At 42.8% G+C, this 15,649-nt stretch overlaps 1 protein-coding gene across 1 annotated transcript in view; it reads right to left on the bottom strand.

Moving 5' to 3' along the window:
* LOC110494772 (cytochrome c oxidase subunit FA4) overlaps positions 1–14,843 on the bottom strand; it is a 19,008-nt gene extending 4,165 nt beyond the window's left edge. Inside the window, exons 1-3 of the mRNA XM_036950833.2 lie at positions 14,540–14,843; positions 9,276–9,361; positions 3,230–3,290 (exon numbers count right to left, since the gene is read on the bottom strand). Of these exons, the coding sequence (XP_036806728.1) occupies positions 3,230–3,290; positions 9,276–9,361; positions 14,540–14,584 (192 nt within the window). The 5' untranslated portion in view covers positions 14,585–14,843. The remainder of the gene's footprint in view (positions 1–3,229; positions 3,291–9,275; positions 9,362–14,539) is intronic.
* Positions 14,844–15,649: the final 806 nt, after the last annotated feature.

Below are 15,649 nucleotides of genomic sequence, written 5' to 3'. Positions count from 1 at the left end.
GCACTACTTTAGACCAGGGCCCTATTCCCTATATAGTGCACTACTTTAGACCAGGGCCCTATTCCCTATATAGTACGCTACTTTAGACCAGAGCCCTATTCCCTATATAGTGACTACTTTAGACCAGAGCCCTATTCCCTGCATAGTGCACTACTTTAGACCAGAACCCTATTCCCTATATAGTGCACTATTTTAGACCAGAACCCTATTCCCTATATAGTGCACTACTTTAGACCAGGGCCCTATTCCCTATATAGTGCACTACTTTAGACCAGGGCCCTATTCCCTATATAGTGCACTACTATAGACCAGGGCCCTATTCCCTATATTGTGCACTACTTTAGACCAGAAGTGAACTATTTTTTTAGGTGCACTATGTCGGGAATACGGTGCCTTTTGGGACAAAGTCCTGAGGTGTAGTGATTCTGTGGGTGTGAAGAGGAGGGGAGGATATTCACCTTGTACTGAGAGGAGGGGAGGATATTCACCTTGTACTGAGAAGAGGGGAGGATATTCACCTTGTACTGAGAGGACGGGAGGATATTCACCTTGTACTGAGAGGAGGGGAGGATATTCACCTTGTACTGAGAGGAGGGGAGGATATTCACCTTGTACTGAGAGGAAGGGAGGATATTCACCTTGTACTGAGAGGAGGGGAGGATATTCACCTTGTACTGAGAGGAGGGGAGGATATTCACCTTGTACTGAGAGGAGGGGAGGATATTCACCTTGTACTGAGAGGAGGGGAGGATATTCACCTTGTACTGAGAGGAGAGGAGGATATTCACCTTGTACTGAGAGGAGGGGAGGATATTCACCTTGTACTGAGAGGAGGGGAGGATATTCACCTTGTACTGAGAGGAGGGGAGGATATTTACATTCTCTGATAGGAGGAGAGGATATTCACCTTGTACTGAGAGGAGGGGAGGATATTCACCTTGTACTGAGAGGAGGGGAGGATATTCACCTTGTACTGAGAGGAGGGGAGGATATTCACCTTGTACTGAGAGGAGGGGAGGATATTCACCTTGTACTGAGAGGAGGGGAGGATATTCACCTTGTACTGAGAGGAGGGGAGGATATTCACCTTGTACTGAGAGGAGGATATTCACCTTGTACTGAGAGGAGGATTTTCACCTTGTACTGAGAGGTTGGAGGATATTCTCCTTGTACTGAGAGGATGGGAGGATATTGACCTTGTACTGAGAGGAGGGGAGGATATTCACCTTGTACTGAGAGGAGGGGAGGATATTCACCTTGTACTGAGAGGAGGATATTCACCTTGTACTGAGAGGAGGATTTTCACCTTGTACTGAGAGGTTGGAGGATATTCTCCTTGTACTGAGAGGATGGGAAGATATTGACCTTGTACTGAGAGGAGGGGAGGATATTCACCTTTTACTGATAGGAGGGGAGGATCTTCATCTTTTACTGAGAGGAGGGGAGGATATTCACCTTGTACTGAGAGGTGGGAGGATATTCACCTTGTACTGAGAGGAGGGGAGGATATTCACCTTGTACTGAGAGGAGGGGAGGATATTCACCTTGTACTGAGAGGAGGGGAGGATATTAACCTTGTACTGAGAGGAGGGGAGGATATTCTCCTTGTACTGAGAGGGGAGGATATTCACCTTTTACTGATAGGAGGAGAGGATATTCACCTTGTACTGAGAGGAGGGGAGGATATTCTCCTTGTACTGAGAAGAGGGGAGGATATTCACCTTGTACTGAGAGGAGGGGAGGATATTCACATTCTCTGATAGGAGGGGAGGATATTTACATTCTCTGATAGGAGGAGAGGATATTCACCTTGTACTGAGAGGAGGGGAGGATATTCACCTTGTACTGTGAGGAGGGGAGGATATTCACCTTGTACTGAGAGGAGGGGAGGATATTCACATTGTACTGAGAGGAGGGGAGGATATTCACCTTATACTGAGAGGAGGGGAGGATATTCACCTTATACTGAGAGGAGGTGAGGATATTAACCTTGTACTGAGAGGAGGGGAGGATATTCACCTTGTACTGAGAGGAGGGGAGAATATTCACCTTGTACTGAGAGGGGAGGATATTCACCTTTTACTGATAGGAGGGGAGGATCTTTATCTTTTACTGAGAGGAGGGGAGGATATTCACATTCTTTGAGAGGATATTCACATTATCTGAGAGGAGGAGAGGATATTCACATTCTCTGAGAGGAGGAGAGGATATTCACCTTGTACTGAGAGGAGGTGAGGATATTCACCTTGTACTGAGAGGAGGATATTCACCTTGTACTGAGAGGTGGGAGGATATTCACCTTGTACTGAGAGGAGGGGAGGATATTCACCTTGTACTGAGAGGAGGGGAGGATATTCACCTTGTACTGAGAGGAGGGGAGGATATTCTCCTTGTACTGAGAGGAGGGGAGGATATTCCCGTTATTTGAGAGGATATTCACATTCTCTGATAGGAGGGGAGGATGTTCACATTCTCTGAGAGGAGGGGAGCATATTCACATTCTCTGGGAGGATATTTACATTCTCTGATAGGAGGGGAGGATATACACATTCTCTGATAGGAGGGGAGGTTATTCACCTTGTGCTGAGAGGAGGGGAGGATTTTCACCTTTTACTGATAGGAGGGGAGGATATTCACCTTGTACTGAGAGGAGGGGAGGATATTCACCTTGTACTGAGAGGAGGGGAGGATATTCACCTTGTACTGAGAGGAGGGGAGGATATTCACCTTGTACTGAGAGGAGGGGAGGATATTATCCTTGTACTGAGAGGGGAGGATATTCACCTTTTACTGATAGGAGGGGAGGATCTTCATCTTTTACTGAGAGGAGGGAAGGATATTCACATTCTTTGAGAGGATATTCACATTCTCTGAGGGGGGGGGGGGGGATATTCACCTTGTACTGAGAGGAGGGAAGGATATTCTCATTCTCTGAGAGGGGAGGATATTCACATTCTCTGAGAGGAGGAGAGGTTATTCACATTCTCTGAAAGGAGGGGAGGATATGCACATTCTCTGATAGGAGGAGAGGATATTCACATTCTTTGAGAGGATATTTCCATTCTCTGAGAGGAGGAGAGGTTATTCACATTCTCTGAAAGGAGGGGAGGATATTCACATTCCCTGAAAGGAGGGGAGGATATTCACATTCTCTGGGAGGATATTCACATTCTCTGAGAGGAGGGGAGGATATTATCCTTGTACTGAGAGGAGGAGAAGAGATATTCACCTTGTACTGATAGTTTGGACCGTATGTGTTCCAAGGCTCAGGATTGTTCTTTCTGTTCCAGCTGGAAGAAGAAATGAGGATAGGCCAGGCGGGGGGAGAGAGAAATATGATGAGTTGAGGTGAGGTTAAGGCAATAGACATCGATAGAGGACTCTTCTTTATAGCTGTGCCATGTTGTAGCGTCATGAAAGCACGGGTTAGCGCCTTTTGAAGCGAAGTACATTTCCTTCTTCACGATTTGGCTGATCCCTTCTGATGACCCGGTTTGACATGACTCCAACAGGGTCACCAGGAGGGATCAGTCAATGAAGTTGGAATTTAACCAGGTAGTCTAGTTGAGAACAAGTTCTCATTTGCAACTGCGACCGGGCCAAGATAAAGCAAAGCAGTTTGACACATACAACAACACAGAGTTACACATGGAATAAACAAACATACAATCAATAATACAGTGGTGCTGACCATGCTAATACTGCCTTTTGGGTAGGGTACTTTCTAAAAGTAATCTGTTAGTTACTAGTTACCCGTAATCAATTAATTGTAATGTAACGTTTGGATTACCCAAACACAGTTACGTAATCTGATTACATTCCGTTACTTTTAGATTACTTTCCTTTTAAGAGGCATTAGAAGAAGACAAAAATGTTTGTTACCAATTGAACGACATCTATTGCAGGATAAATCTATGTTAATGTTAAAGGGACATGCTTAACACCCCGGCCATCCTACAATCCTAAACTAGATCCCCTCAATCTCACACAAATCATCAAGGAACCTACCAGGTACAACCCTAAATCCTTAACCATGGGCAACCCTCTTAGAAATCATCCTGACCAACCTGCCCTCTAAATACATCAATGCTGTCTTCAACCAGGATCTCAGCAATCACTGCCTCATTGCCTGCGTGCTTACTGGGTCTGTGGTCAAACGACCACCCCTCATCACTGTCAAACACTCCCTTAAACACTTCTGTGAGCAGGCCTTTGTAATCTACCTGGCCCTGGTATCCTGGAAGGATATTGACCTCATCCCTTATCCGTAGAGGATGCCTGGTTGCTCTTCAAAAGTGCTTTCCTCTCCATCTTAAATAAGCATGCCCCATTCAAAAAATGTAGAACTATATACAGATATAGCCCTTGGTTGACCCCAGACTTGACTGCCCTTGACCAGCACAAAAACATCCTGTGGCGTTCTGCATTAGCATTGAATAGCCCCCCCGATATGGAACTTTTCAGGAAAGTCAGGAAAAAATATACTCAGTCAATTAAGAAAGCTAAGGCTAGCTTTTTCGGACAGAAATGTGCTTCCTGTAGCACAATTCCAAAAGGTTTTGGGACCCTGTAAAGCCCATGGAGAATAAGAGCACCTCCTCCCAGCTGCCCAATGCACTGAGGATAGGGAACACTGTCACCACCGATAAATCTAAGATGATCGATAATTTCAATAAGCATTTTTCCACGGCTGGCCATGCTTTCCACCTGGCTACCCCTACCCCGGCCAACATCTCAGCACCCCCTGCAGCAATTTGCCCGACCACTTCTCCTTCAACCAAGTCCAGACAGCTGATGTTCTGAAAGAGCTGCAAAATCCGGATCCCAACAAATCATTTGGGCTAGACAATCTGGACCCTCTCTTTCTAAAATGATCTGCAGAAATTGATGCAACCTCTATTACTAGCCTGTTCAACCTCTCTTTAATTTCCTCTGAGATCCCCCAAAGATTGGAATGCTGCCATGGTCATCCCTCTCTTCAAAGGGGAAGACACTTTAGTACCCAAACTGTTATATACCTGTATCCATCCTGCCCTGCCTTTTCTAACATCTTTGAAAGCCAAGTCAATAAATAGATCACCGACCATTTTGAATCCCACCGTACCTCGCTATGCAATCTGGTTTCCGAGCTGGTCATGGGTGCACCTCAGCCACGCTTAAGGTCCTAAAGGGTATCATAACCAGCATCGATAAAAGACAGTACTGTGCAGCCGTCTTCATCGACCTGGCCAAGGCTTTCGACTCTGTCAGTCTTTGTTCTTATCGGCAGACTCAATAGCCTTGGTTTCTCAAATGACTGCCTCGCCTAGTTCACCAACTACTTCTCAGATAGAGTTCAGTGTAACAAATCGGAGGTCCTGTTGTCCAGACCTCTGGCAGTCTCTATGGGGGTGCCATAGGGTTCAATTCTCGGGCCAACTCTTTTCTCTGTATATACTCTATCAATGATGTCGCTCTTGCTGCTGGTGATTCTCTGATCCACCCCTACCCATTCTGTATACATCTGGCAATTCTTTGGACACTGTTCTTTGGAAACAAACCTCCAAACAAGCTTCAACGCCATACAACACTCCTTCCGTGGCCTCCAACTGCTTTTAAATGCTTATAAAACTAAGTGCATGCTGCCCACGCCCTCCTGTCCGACTAGCATCACTACTCTGGACGGTTCTGACCTAAAATATGTGGACAACTACAAATACCTAGGTGTCTGGTTAGACTGAAAACTCTCCTTCCAGACTCCCATTAAGCATCCCCAATCCAAAATTAAATCTAGAATCGGCCTCCTTCACTCATGCCGCCAAACATACCCTCGTAAAACTGACTATCATACCGATCCTTGACTTCGATGTCATTTACAAAATAGCTCCCAACATTCTACTCAGAAAACTGGATGTAGTCTATCACAGTGCCATCCGTTTTATCACCAAAGCCTCATATACTACCCACCCCTGCGACCTGTATGCTCTCGTTGGCTGGCCCTCACTACATATCCGTCACCAAACACACTGGCTCCAGGTCATCTGTAAGTCTTTGCTAGGTAAAGCCCCGCCTTATCTCAGCTCACTGGTCACCATAACACCCACCCGTAGCACGTGCTCCAGCAGGTATATCTCACTGGTCATCCCCAAAGCCAACACTTCCTTTGGCCGCCTTACCTTCCAGTTCTCTGCTGCCAATGACTGGAACGAATTGCGAAAAATGTCTGAAGCTGGAGTCTTATATCTCCCCCTCTAACTTTTATCATCAGTTGTCAGAGCAGCTTACCAATCACTGTACCTGTACACAGCCAATCTGTTAATAGTACACCGGACTACCTCATCCCCATATTATTACTTACCCTCTTGCACCCTAGTATCTCTACTTGCACATCATCATCTGCACATCTATCACTCCAGTGTTAATGCTAAATTGTAATTATTTTTCACCTCTAGGGCCTATTTATTACCTTACCTCCCTACTCTTCTACATTTGCACACACTGTACATAGATTTTTCTATTTTTCTTATTATTGACTGTGTGTTTGTTTATGTGTAACTCAGTTGTTTGTGTCGCACTGCTTTGCTTTATCTTGACCAGGTCGCAGTTGTGAATGAGAACTTCTTCTCACATGGCGTACCTGGTTCAATAAAGGTGAAATTATTGTTTTAACCATGTTTTGAGGCTATACAGTGTTTGTTTGCATTTACAAAGTTTACAAACATTGGGAGTAAAACGAGCTTGTGTGTGTGTGTGTGTGTGTGTGTGTGTGTGTACACATTTCTAAGTCCAAAAATAGATGTAGCAACTACAGATTGACTTAAAGGGGTAATCAAAAGTGTGAAAGTTTGAACATGTTTTCATTTGGCCTATGGATTTATTTATTTTATCAGGATGAATTAGATTGAGCGATAAAATACCAATTTTTATTCCATAGGCTGGGATCCCCCCTATACAGCTGTTATTCCATAGGCTGGGATCCCCCCCTATACAGCTGTTATTCCATAGGCTGGGATCCACACTATACAGCTGTTATTCCATAGGCTGGGATCCCCACTATACAGCTGTTATTCTATAGGCTGGGATCCACACTATACAGCTGTTATTCCATAGGCTGGGATCCACACTATACTGTAATTCTATAGGCTGGGATCCACACTATGCAGCTGTTATTCTATAGGCTGGGATCCACACTATACAGCTGTTATTCCATAGGCTGGGATCCACACTACAGCTGTTATTCCATAGGCTGGGATCCACACTATGCAGCTGTTATTCTATAGGCTGGAATCCACACTATACATCTGTTACTCCATAGGCTGGGATCCACACTATACAGCTGTTATTCTATAGGCTGGGATCCACACTATACAGCTGTTATTCCATAGGCTGGGATCCACACTATGCAGCTGTTATTCTATAGGCTGGAATCCACACTATACAGCTGTTACTCCATAGGCTGGGATCCACACTATACAGCTGTTATTCTATAGGCTGGGATCCACACTATACAGCTGTTATTCTATAGGCTGGGATCCACACTATACAGCTGTTATTCCATAGGCTGGGATCCCCACTATGCAGCTGTTATTCTATAGGCTGGGATCCACACTATACAGCTGTTACTCCATAGGCTGGGATCCCCACTATGCAGCTGTTATTCTATAGGCTGGGATCCACACTATACAGCTGTTATTCCATAGGCTGGGATCAGCACTATACAGCTGTTATTCCATAGGCTGGGATCACCACTATACAGCTGTTATTCCATAGGCTGGGATCCACACTATACAGCTGTTATTCTATAGGCTGGGATCCACACTATACAGCTGTTACTCCATAGGCTGGGATCCACACTATACAGCTGTTATTCTATAGGCTGGGATCCACACTATACAGCTGTTATTCTATAGGCTGGGATCCACACTATACAGCTGTTATTCCATAGGCTGGGATCCACACTATACAGCTGTTATTCCATAGGCTGGGATCCACACTATACAGCTGTTATTCCATAGGCTGGGATCCACACTATACAGCTGTTATTCCATAGGCTGGGATCCACACTATGCAGCTGTTATTCTATAGGCTGGGATCCACACTATACAGCTGTTACTCCATAGGCTGGGATCCACACTATACAGCTGTTATTCTATAGGCTGGGATCCACACTATACAGCTGTTATTCTATAGGCTGGGATCCACACTATACAGCTGTTATTCCATAGGCTGGGATCCACACTATGCAGCTGTTACTCCATAGGCTGGGATCCCCACAATGCAGCTGCTGCAAGAACGCATAATCACTGGCTGTCCACTGTTTTGAAAAACAATGATTGATAAGCAGCTTAAACTTCTTGAATTCAACCATTATTGGGTTCAAATTCACATCCTTTCCTCCAAGCGTTTATTCCAGTTGTATAATCTTTGGATGCTGACAGCAGTCTCACCATTGGAAGACATAGCTTGGACTGTAGCCTACAAAAGCCTATTCCTGCTCTTTTCCCATGATCCATCAAACACATTTGGTGTGTCATCATAGTGGTCTCTGACATCATAGTGGTCTTTGACATCATAGTGGTGGTCTCTGACCTGTGGTCAGACTCACTCAGGGGGAACAAACTTAAAACGTGCGCCTTTTTTCAATGCTGATTTGAATGTCATTGAGAAAACAGAAGTGTCAAAGATTTTTATTTTTTTGCAAACCTCCTTTCTGAATTTAAAAGTAATCCTCAAAGTAATCACCTAGTTTTTCAAAAGTATCTGTAATCTGATTACAATATTTTTGCTGGTAATGGATTGCAGTTATCATTTGTAATCCCTTACATGTAACAGATTACATGTAATCTGTTACTCCCCAACCCTGCTTTTTGGGAACTAGAGGCCTCTATAATTCTCTATGGGTTAAGACGGACAGTTATTGGCAGACTTCCTCTATTTATTCAGTAACTAAGTGTGGTTGTCCCAGTTCTGCACAGTCAAACTCAAACAAAGGCCCTTTCTAGAGTCTAGAGAATGTCTCTGCTCTCTATCATGTGTCCAATTAATAACAACGTTTAACAGAACAAAAGTACAGTGTCCAGAGAGTGTCCCAAAATAGGAATGACCACAGTGTTGATCTCAACGTAATAATGATGATGATGATGATGATGATATGTCATTTTACTTTCTCATTCAAGCAAAAAAACTAAACGAGTGTCAATTCACAGGTAACGTTTTAGTCGTTACAGACACAGACTAATAAAATCCAGACAGAAAATGACAACTAAACACTGTGAAGGCAGTAGTGTAGGTTCTACCTGACATGGGGTCCCTTGGCCAGACGGATCAGATAGCAGGAAGCCCCAGCCATGCCCAGTACCAAGAAGAAGAACTGAGGGATGAGCTGAGAAGGAGGGAGAGGAAGGAAGGAAGGAAGCGTACATTGGTGTTAAAGCCATATGTGAACGTATGTGTGTATTATTGAGTTGCCTGTCACACATATATACACTACCGTTCAAAATGTGGCAATTTCTCGCATGGAAAAGCCTTCATTTCTGAGAACAAGAATAGACTGACGAGTTTCAGAAGAAAGTTATTTGTTTCCAGCCATTTTGAGCCTGTAATCGAACCCACAAATGCTGATGCTCCAGATACTCAACTAGTCTAAAGAAGGACAGTTTTTATTGCTTCTTTAATCAGAACAACCGTTTTCAGTTGTGCTACCATAATTACAAAAGGGTTTTCTAATGATTTTATTTATTATTTTATTTTAATTAGCCTTTTAAAATGATAAACCTTGGATTATCTAACACAACGTGCCATTGGAACACAGGAGTGATGGTTGATGATAATGGGCCTCTGTACGCGTATGTAGATATTCCATAAAAAATCTGCCGTTTCCAGCTACAATAGTCATTTACAACATTAACAATGTCTATACTATTCTTATCAATTTGATGTTATTTAATGGACAAAAAATGTGCTTTTCTTTCACAAACAAGGACATTTCTAAATGACCCCAAACGTTTGAAATGTAATGTGTGTGTGTGTGTGTGTGTGTGTAAGTATGTATGTATGTATATATATATATATATATATATATATATATTGTGGCGGAAATATGGTATACACACAAACACACACTTTCTGTGGTTGTTATTCCTCTCCAGTCTCTGTCCTCCTCCATATGAATTAGTCAGATGGCCGTGTGAGGGGCTGAGGCTGTCAGCCTGGGTTGAGCCGGCAAGGACACTGGCATGGTAAGAGAGAAATTGATCCCTCACTAGCTCGCTCACTGCATGGTTCCCTGTGCTGTGCCAACCTCTTTCTCGCACCCACACACACACAGCTTCTCTCCGCTCCCTGCCTGGCTGCTTGTCAGTCTGAGTGACAGGATAAGACACTGTAGACTTCCAGGACAGCAGGGTGACGACGTTAAGAATAGATTGGATGTTGAAACATCAATTTAAACCATTTAAAGCAGGTGTGTGAGGGAGGGAGAGAGAGAGTATGATCTAGTTATTTTAATTAGATGTCCAGATTTGTATTTCTTCCCTCTGCTGTCAAATCATAACATGACAGGCTACTTGTGGCAGCACCAAGTGTGGGATGTTCCCCAATGCTGGAAGGGGGGCCTGAGTGAAAAAGGTTTGTGAACCCCTTCCCTACAATATAACCCACCCATTAAGTAATCAATTGGATGATCCATAAACATGTGGCCCTATTTAGACATGATTTTAGGCCTCTGGGTTTTTCCATTCCATTTGCTATTATCAGCTTCCATTAGCTAGACTTTGTTGTGAGTTGTGTTTTTCTGTGAATAAATGAATTGTCAATAGGCTTCAAAACAAATAATGATAGCCTAATAATATAAATTGATCATGATAGGCTAATAATAAACTGGTGAATGCATTGCTTTCTCAGGTAGGTAAGTGGCAATATCAGGTGACTATTCAGTCAACAATTTTGGGGCTCCCGAGTGGCACAGGGGTTGCATCTCAAGGCATTGCATCTCAGTGCAAGAGGCGACACTACAGTTCCTGGTTTGAATCCAGGTTGAATCACATCTGGCCGTGATTGGGAGTCCCGTAGGACGGCACAAAATTGGCTGAGCGTCGTCCGAGTTTGGCCGGGGTAGGCCGTCATTGTAAATAGGATTTTGTTCTTAACTGACTTGCCTAGTTAAATAAAGGTTCAAATATATATATATATATATATATATATATATATATATATATATTTTTTTTTTTTTACATGGCTGAGGTAAATCTGACTCTAAGCCCTTTTGATAGACTAGGGGACTAGTTGACCAGAACGTGTGCACTATTTAAATGTAATCCAGCCTCTGACTGTGTTTCAGTATATTAAGTCTAGGCGAGCAAGTTTTCTGGATGGAAGACAGACACACTCTTAGAAAGAAAGGTTCCATAGGAGAACCCTTTTTGGTTATAGGTACAACCCTTTTGGTTTCCATCTAGAACCCTCGGTGGAAAGGGTTCTACACAGAACCTAAAAACATTCTAGCTGAAACCAAAAAGGGTTCTACACAGAACCTAAAAACATTCTAGCTGAAACCAAAAAGGGTTCTACACAGAACCTAAAAACATTCTAGCTGAAACCAAAAAGGGTTCTACACAGAACCTAAAAACATTCTAGCTGAAACCAAAAAGGGTTCTACACAGAACCTAAAAACATTCTAGCTGAAACCAAAAAGGGTTCTACACAGAACCTAAAAACATTCTAGCTGAAACCAAAAAGGGTTCTACACAGAACCTAAAAACATTCTAGCTGAAACCAAAAAGGGTTCTACACAGAACCTAAAAACATTCTAGCTGAAACCAAAAAGGGTTCTACACAGAACCTAAAAACATTCTAGCTGAAACCAAAAAGGGTTCTACACAGAACCTAAAAACATTCTAGCTGAAACCAAAAAGGGTTTTTCCTGGAACCAAAAAGGGTTCTTCAAAGGGGTTTCTTACGGGGACAACCAAAGAACCCCTTTTAGGTTCTAGATTGCACCTTTTTTTTGTGCAGACCGATAGGGGAATAGTAGTGGGTTTGTGGCCCTGTTTGAATACTTCAGGAATGCATCCTTCCTTTCTACCTTCCTTGAAGTAATCATAGATCTGGATGGGTTAGTATGGTGAAAGTTAAAGGATTCACCTATCTATAGATCTGTACCTCCAGGCAGTGGCATATCCAGGGGAGGTGCCCACGGCCCATCCTGAAATCTGATTGGCCACCCCACTGCCCCCCCCCCCCCCTTCCCCCAGAAATTCTGAGATCTGATAGGTCGTCTCTGAATATATTGATCATTTTGACCAAGATGCACCGACAGCAGGACTCATCAATCTCTCGCCGGAGAAAGTATGCGAACAAGCGAAACAGCACCCCTCTGACTTTGTATGTGTAGCCTGTGTATCTGATGCTGTCTGGTCAAAAAGAGCATGACATGTCATATTGTTTTGGGTCGGACAGCAACAGATGGGGGCTGTTTGCCTCTCACCTCACTCTCATACTTGCTCTGGTTAAATAGATTCAGCCTTTTGCAAATTGAAGGACAATTGTGAAACATTGATAGACACGAATGAGAAATCATATTATACTTTCTTTTTTTTCTTTTTTTTACATTTAAATAATGTTTACTATGAAGCCGATAAAAGCATTTAATGCACAGGAGGTCCCATAATTATTATTTTTTTAAAAGACCCTTCCAAATGTTACCGTGTAATTCACACTCTGGATGGCACTTTCAAGGGAATTTACTGAAGTATGCTAATACAAGCATTGAATGTGTTGAACCATCATAATTATATAGAAAACATCCACCTCGATTATCGCATCGATTATGGTTTAAAATGGCCTGGCCCCTCTAAACTGGGTCTGTGCCCCCCACCTTGGCCACCGAATTCTAAATGTTCTGGACATGCCACTGCCTCCAGGAACAAGGAAGGATTCATTTCTAAGCTTTTCAAACAGTGCCAGGGAACTGTCTTCTCTCTCTCTCTCTCTCTCTCACTCTCACTCTCACTCACTCACTCACTCACTCACTCACTCACTCACTCACTCACTCACTCACTCACTCACACACACACACACACACACACACACACACACCAACAGGCAACTAGAAACCGATCGTGCTTATTCTGTGGGCTTGGTTCTATATTGTTGTTGCACTTATCCATGTGTTGGTAGACTGCCAAGTCAAACCCGTCGATCTAAGAATTTGGGTCACCGGCAGCTCTGTAGTGACACTAAAAATAAAGTGCCATCGTTGGGGCTTTTTAGCCTTTGGTGAATATATGTACTGTTCTGACCCTTTTAATGGAAGTAGTTTGTTTTATCTTCGTTTACAAACAAACTATAAGCTACACGTATTTAATAATATGTTATGAAGGGTATTAAACCAATCAGGTGACACGTTGGTATGTGAAAACCCAATCCTAGGCTGCAAATGCATAATGATCAGTCATTGGGCATTAATGGAATAATCTACCTCACATAATGAGGGTCAGCAGGGGTGGAAATAGTACTGAAATAAAGGTAAGGAGGTATAGGTGGAGAAAAAGAGCTACTCAAGTAAAAGTCTAAAGTAGCTCATTTTAAAAGTACTCAGAGTAAAAGTAATTTAGTTACTTTTAATATAAAGGTTACATGAATTTTTTTTAACATATTTTCCCTGCATTACATTTCAAAAGGAAGATAGGAAATGTACGTAGAGTAGGACCTAAGCACATTTATTTTTTTAGTTGTAACAATGCATCTGCATGTAAAAAAATTATGAAGGATTAGTAAAAAAAAAAAATTAAAAAAAAAACATTTAAATAAATAAAATATTCAAAGCAATTGAAATGTTTTGATGAATAAAAATGCAATACAAAATGAAGAGCATAAACGATAAAGTTGCCAGACTTTAAATCCTCATTTCACTGTTACTTGTCCATGGGACCGGCTGACACTCACTCACCCATTCACACTCACTCACTCACCCATTCACACTCACTCCCTCTTTCCCTCACTCACTCAGTCTCTCACTCACAAACTCCCTTTTTCACTCACTGAAACATCCTAGTCAAGTAGAAGTACTGTTACTTTAATGACATTTTACACAAGTAGACAAAAATTACAGTAACAGAAGTACTTATAGTTACTTTGAGCGAGAGATTCTGCCCTACGTTGACATTCTCTATGATTATGAGACCATTAGCAATGTCTGGATTACTTTGTTCCCTTGTCCAATATTTATGGGCTGTGATTTCAGACAAGTTCAATTGGATTTCAGACTTGTTTCATGGTATTTATATTTAATGAAAGAGCAGTATAATGCACAATACAAGGGTAATGCTACCACAGAGCCGTCTTTGTTTATTCTCCTTGTAAACACGGGGCTCACAGGGGAAAAACGTAGTCAAGAACCCAAACGTTGAAACCAGGGATGGACATGGAAGCTACCAATATGAATTCCTCTAATTCAAAGCATCAGGTCAAAATGATTTTCCTGACTGGGGGGTATCGAGTCCCCCCCATTTCCACCCCTGATTTCTAAATGTCTCACAGATTGAACCAGATTCAAACTTACCCCTGGATGTTTCTTAGCATGCGTAATCACTGTCCTAATCGGCATGTTTATCCCAGATCCTACAACACCTACACACACAAATAAACAAAAGTCCAACAAAATGTAAATACAAACTAATGATATTTTCTACGAAGTCTCTAATGCTTTTGTGTCCATGTGAAAGCAGCTCCCTGTGTAGATAGATATATGTACAGCAGAGTTGTGTTTGAACCAGTCTGTTTCTGTCTGCAGCTATGGAGAGAGAGAACAAGGACCTGTTGTAAGTCCTCCCTGCTCCGTAGAGCCAGAAGGGGGTCAGAGGAACGGGCAGGGAGGGGAGGGGTGAGTGAGGACAAAGGTAGGGTAGGACGGGTGAGGGAGGGAGGAGGAGGGGTGAGTGAGGGAGAAGGGAGTGTGAGGTAGCGTAAGATGAGGGAGGGAGGAGGAGGGGTGAGTGAGGGAGAAGGGAGTGTGAGGTAGGGTAAGATGGGGGAGGGAGGGGGAGGGGTGAGTGAGGGTAAGACGGGGGAGGGAGAGAAGGTTAGCTAAATCCCTATAATCACATCGGCTCTGGAAGGGGCCAACCAGACCTGGGTTCAAAAAGTATTTAAAAATCATTCAAATACTTTGAGCTTTGACTTGCCTGGCGTGCCAGATGGGTGGGGTTTACATTTTAATTGGTTTTCTATTGGTTCCGTTGCAATAGGCAAGCTGAGTCAAGCACAGCTAAAGTATTTCAAATTATTTCAAGTACTATTTGAATCCAGGCCAGAGGCTAACACAGGCCAGTCGCTGTACGATTTCATCTAAGCTGTTCTTTTATAGGGTTTGTTGAGTTCATATTAACTTTAAGTATATATCCCTTTTAGGTCACAGTGTACCTAGTGCTAATGCAGACATAGAAAACAAAACCAATACACTCATCTTGTGTCGTATTTGTTGAATCTATGAATCTTTGTCTATTATTCTATTCTTGGTTGGGCATAAGCTGGGAGAGAGGGTGACATTCATTGTACTTTTACAAGATGGGTAGCAAATTGTATTCTAGAAAGTGGTGTACTGGGAATATAAGTGAGTAAGTAAGTCTTGTCAGAGCCAGAACTGCCCAGGAGCCTATCTCCTGTTTTTTTG

This window comes from Oncorhynchus mykiss, chromosome 17 (assembly GCF_057628025.1).
Source record: "Oncorhynchus mykiss isolate SJ-2025 chromosome 17, ASM5762802v1, whole genome shotgun sequence".
In the NCBI taxonomy this organism is placed as follows: domain Eukaryota; kingdom Metazoa; phylum Chordata; class Actinopteri; order Salmoniformes; family Salmonidae; genus Oncorhynchus; species Oncorhynchus mykiss.
Note: the sequence above shows the minus strand (reverse complement) of the source record. Positions and strands in the feature narration are given on the sequence as shown.